Source organism: Buceros rhinoceros, unplaced genomic scaffold (assembly GCF_000710305.1).
Source record: "Buceros rhinoceros silvestris isolate BGI_N320 unplaced genomic scaffold, ASM71030v1 scaffold8134, whole genome shotgun sequence".
NCBI lineage: Eukaryota > Metazoa > Chordata > Aves > Bucerotiformes > Bucerotidae > Buceros > Buceros rhinoceros.
Window position 1 is genome coordinate 56,081 of NW_010407654.1, and position 4,321 is coordinate 60,401.

General features: G+C 45.3%; 1 protein-coding gene across 1 annotated transcript in view; it reads right to left on the minus strand.

Annotated features, from left to right (window-relative positions):
• LOC104492058 (neuronal PAS domain-containing protein 2-like) overlaps positions 1-4,321 on the minus strand; it is a 27,216-nt gene that overhangs the window by 13,525 nt on the left and 9,370 nt on the right. Inside the window, exon 9 of the mRNA XM_010134560.1 lies at positions 1,216-1,322. Coding sequence (XP_010132862.1) covers positions 1,216-1,322 — 107 coding nt within the window. The remainder of the gene's footprint in view (positions 1-1,215; positions 1,323-4,321) is intronic.

The window sequence follows — 4,321 nt, forward strand, 5'->3', positions numbered from 1 at the left end:
CGGCATTCAGAGAAGTCATTGTCTTCATTCTCTACTAGGTCCTTTAGCATCTTACACGAGTAAGTGGTAGAGGGGAGGTGGTAGAGATGGGGGTGGTCTGCAACTCGGAGATCAAGCAGCTTGTCTGGCTCCAGCGTGCTGGGGGGATGTGGAGTTTCTTGGTGTCCCTGCATCACGCTGCTCTGCCTCTCAGAGGAATCACAGCATCCCACTTTCTCCCCTCTCTAGGGTGTCCTTGTTTCCTTTTGACAAAACACTCCTTTCAAACGGAGATAGCAGAGAGACAAACAAATAGAGAGTTGCCCAACAGGAAGCCCGTAAGTAATATTTCTTGGCAAAATATCTGATTACTTAGATGCATTTTACAAAGCTGGTAGTTACTTTTCATTACAGCACTTGGCAATGCAAACCAGCTGGAGGACAGACCTGATGCTGGCTTAAGATCTCAGCCTGAAGTGCATGAAATAAAATGGAAAATACAATCTCACTCCAGCCTTCAGCCAGACATGGTTCTTCAGCAGTGGGCAAGTGCTCCTTCTCACCTGGCTCCTCCTGGGCTCTTGCGGGTCACGGTATTTCACCTTGCACAAAGAGGAATTTCTTGGACATTCTCTGGTGTTCACACATCAGCCTGAAATGGACTTTTCTGCTTGTCTGCTTTACTTTCAGGTTGACCAAAAATGAGGAATCTTCACCCATACAGAATCTCTATTTGGTCCTTTTGTATTTAAAAAAAGTGTGGATCTTCTGAAGGACTTTACTAATAGAAAGTGAGGTTCACAACATCTAACTGCACAGGCAGGAAATCCGAATGCTGCTTTCAGAAGGCATTTTCATGAGGTGAGCCTCCTGGCAGGCTCCAGAGTCAAAGGGAACAGCAACCAAACTCCCAGGGTTTGGGGCTGCCCTCACAAACTGGGGGCAGAGGATGGAAAGTTCTGACTTCTCATCCATTAATCTCATTTCACTCACAGACAACCTGAGCTTAACAGGGTATCCGCCAGTTTGGGAACCCTGCACAAAGAGCTCCTGATCTGAGTGAATTCTGCAGCGGTTTAACCTCTCAGGTAAGCATCAGCTATGACAGTCTGTCATGGGAAGACAGAATTCCCTCATGCCGCAGAAAAAGATGCTTTTTGCGATGTCAGTAAGAGGTTTTGCATGAGTGACAAATGAGATCAAAGACAGGCGCGCTGCAGAGGGAGAGGAACTTACAGTGTTCATGGCACCTAGCAAGAAGCTCCAGGTCATCTGCGTGGTAATAATCATACCCTGACGTTCCCAGAACCTCAAAGGGTAAATATCCTATAATAGGCGGAGCCCTAGAAAGGAAACAAAGGGCAGAGAGTGAGCACAAAACCTGACCCTTTGACACGCTGGCAGACACGCTGCGATACCAGCAACCAAAACCACCTTGTACCTTCACTTGGCAGGAAAATCAGGAGCAGATTTTCACATACACAACAAAGTATTTTCATATACAAGCAAATAATAATAATAAAGAAACAACCAGTGAGGGAGCGGTAAAAATTGAGAAAATGAAAAGGTATGTGTTTACTGTTTCATAGCCTATTCATTATGTGGGTGTAGAGAAAGGCATGTACGTATGCGAGTGACTCAGTTCATTAAGCACGTCTGTGAGACACACAGCTTGAGAAACGCTACAGCTGCTCATGTGCATAATAACTCGGAGCTCGAGTAAAATTATCCAGTAGGTTGGATGTAAATGTCATCTGGATAGTAAGTGTAGAAGAAAGAGTAAGTGGGGAGCTGCAATGTGTGTCAGGACCAGCTTGGGTAAAAGAAAAAATAATTGTTCCCATGGAAAATCTTGGGAAAATATAATGAACAAAAATGTTTCTATGCTGGTAATAAAGGCAAGAATAGGCATGGGGCTGATTTTAAAGACTGTGACTTCCATGGCAGGTAGAGAAGGAATTGACAAAGTATTTAGATAGGCACTTTGCAGTGACTTGACTATTCTGACGTCAATTCTAGATTTTCCATTTTCTAGGCAAAATACAAGATAGTTTTTTTTAAGCAGGTGCCCTAACAGCACTGAGCCTGTGCACAGCGTTCGCTGGAGCCTGCTAGCTTATGATTATGAAACAACACTGTCCTCTGAGGAGAAAACCTCTATTTTTGCTTCTAGTCCCTCTATCAGCATGCCACCATCTGTCTCCCAGCACTCAAGTACGCTCCTGTTTGCATCCATTCAAGCACTGCTCCTACTCAGTGAGGCAGGACTGGTGCTAATTTGGCTCCACCTATTTGTTTTGGCTGCTGGATGAGCTGATAGCATGAGGCTCACCTACCAAGTTCAGCGTGTTTCTCAGGAATAAGGTGGTGGTGCGTTAGTGAAACGGTTAATGAGTCAAAACCAGGGCAGGCTGAGGGTGTCACTGCCTACCAAACATGCCTCTTCCGCTGCCCTTCTCGTGCAGTGACCCTCTCAAGGAAATGAATGCCATAAAGTCGCCAAGAATATGAGCAAAAAATTATTTAACTATAGGTACATTCATGTTGGGATGGATCAGTCCTGACCCTTCTGGATATCAATGTGGGAAGTTCTCCTGTCTTGGCTGAGTGACCCAGCTCCATGTTTATACTCTTGAGAGACACCGTGGGCATAGATAATTCAACCGAAGAGAGCCCAGACAGGGCCATAACCTCCCTCCTCCCCAGAACTGCGAGCAGTATGGCACCAAACGGGAAAAGGGGGAAAAAGAAGGACAGCCAGGGATCTGCTCAGGAGCAGCTCCAGAAGGATCAGGAGCTCCCAAGTCCCAGCACAACGGGTTGGCCGGAAGAGCCAGTCCTCCTCACTCTTTGCTGGCAAATCTCTTGAAACAGAGCACGCTTAGTACGCAGTGGTCTCCACCACAATACTGCTTTATTTATTCAAATAACTCTCCACAGAGCACTGTGTTCTTGTTCCTCATGTGACCCAGATTTCTTTTAATGATGGTAATATGTGTATTATTAAAGTGTCCTTCCTTGCTGTCTCTTTGGCAGAACACACCAGCGTCTCTCCTATCTTTAATGACATGCTTATATTCAAGACAATAACGCCTTTCAGATGCACATCAGATAAACATCTAAGCTGATCAGGAAAGCATTAAGCTTTCCCGACTTTCACCAGAATTCTTTAAACGAGAGCAACCACAAAATAATCCTCATCTGACTTTTGACAAGGAGCTGTCTTACTTGTGGAACAAGTTAAAAGTGTCTCGTTAAGCTCCAGTTCCAGCCTTGAGGACTGCAACTCGCTGTCTTCACAGAGCCTTTTTGAGTGCAGTCTTTTAACAAATGAAGGGAAAATAAGGAGTACAGAACAGAAGAGAAAGAGATGATTATCAAAGTTGGCAGGTTTATTTCCTCTACACAATTTTACATGTAGACCCAGAATACAGATTTTACATAGTTTTCTAACAGTTATCCAGATTATGGAGTGCTTTCTGCATTATCTAACTTTACTCCAATTTATGTTGTTGTCATGACAGCAAAGGTCCTGAGTCCAGCTCGTGCTGGGTACCCTCTGCCCCTACTGACAGCACAGCTCCGGGTCAGGCAGTGTGAGTTGGTGTAAATAAGCAGGACACAGCAAATTACCCAATGACAATTCACAGCGTCCTGTGGACTGTACTGGAGAGAGATTTGAATCGGTGATTAAATGAGACAACCCACACGATTCCCCACTCGTTCTCGGGCCTGGGCACACCTCTTGCATTTGGGGCTGTCACAAACTCTGCCTCAGCATCTGCTTCAGCTTAGTTTACTCTCAGTAACAGTGGTTTCTTGACTGGGGATATCAGTGGGACCAGAGTGGCTGCAAGCACCCCCCGCAGAGAGATTCCTCTCCGAGTCATAACCCAGATTCATCAAAAGACTCTTGGATAGGTTTCAAAGCAGCTCCTGCTCGCCTTATCCACAGGGGCTGCTGGGACACGGCCCTTTGGAACACCAGCTTGCTACATCAGGCAGTGAAACGGGGGGCTTAGGACTCTTTCACAAATCTTAACATTAGTCACCTGGTTCTCAAAATGTGCATTAATGGACAGGCCAACTAAAGCCTAACGAAGTCACTCCAGCAAGCTCTCCACCACATGAGTAATAGGTCAGCTGTCCCAAACCACACGGCATCAACCACAGGGCTGTCACAGGGTCAGCTCCTCCATGCTTCGAGGTATGATGCGTGAGGTACACATCTTGTTTATCATATAAATGCGAATTATTATTAATTTATATTTGCCCTCCCTCTTTCTTGCTCTAAATGTGCAGATGACATTTAGGTTTTTTCCTCCCAAATATTTTTTTTTCC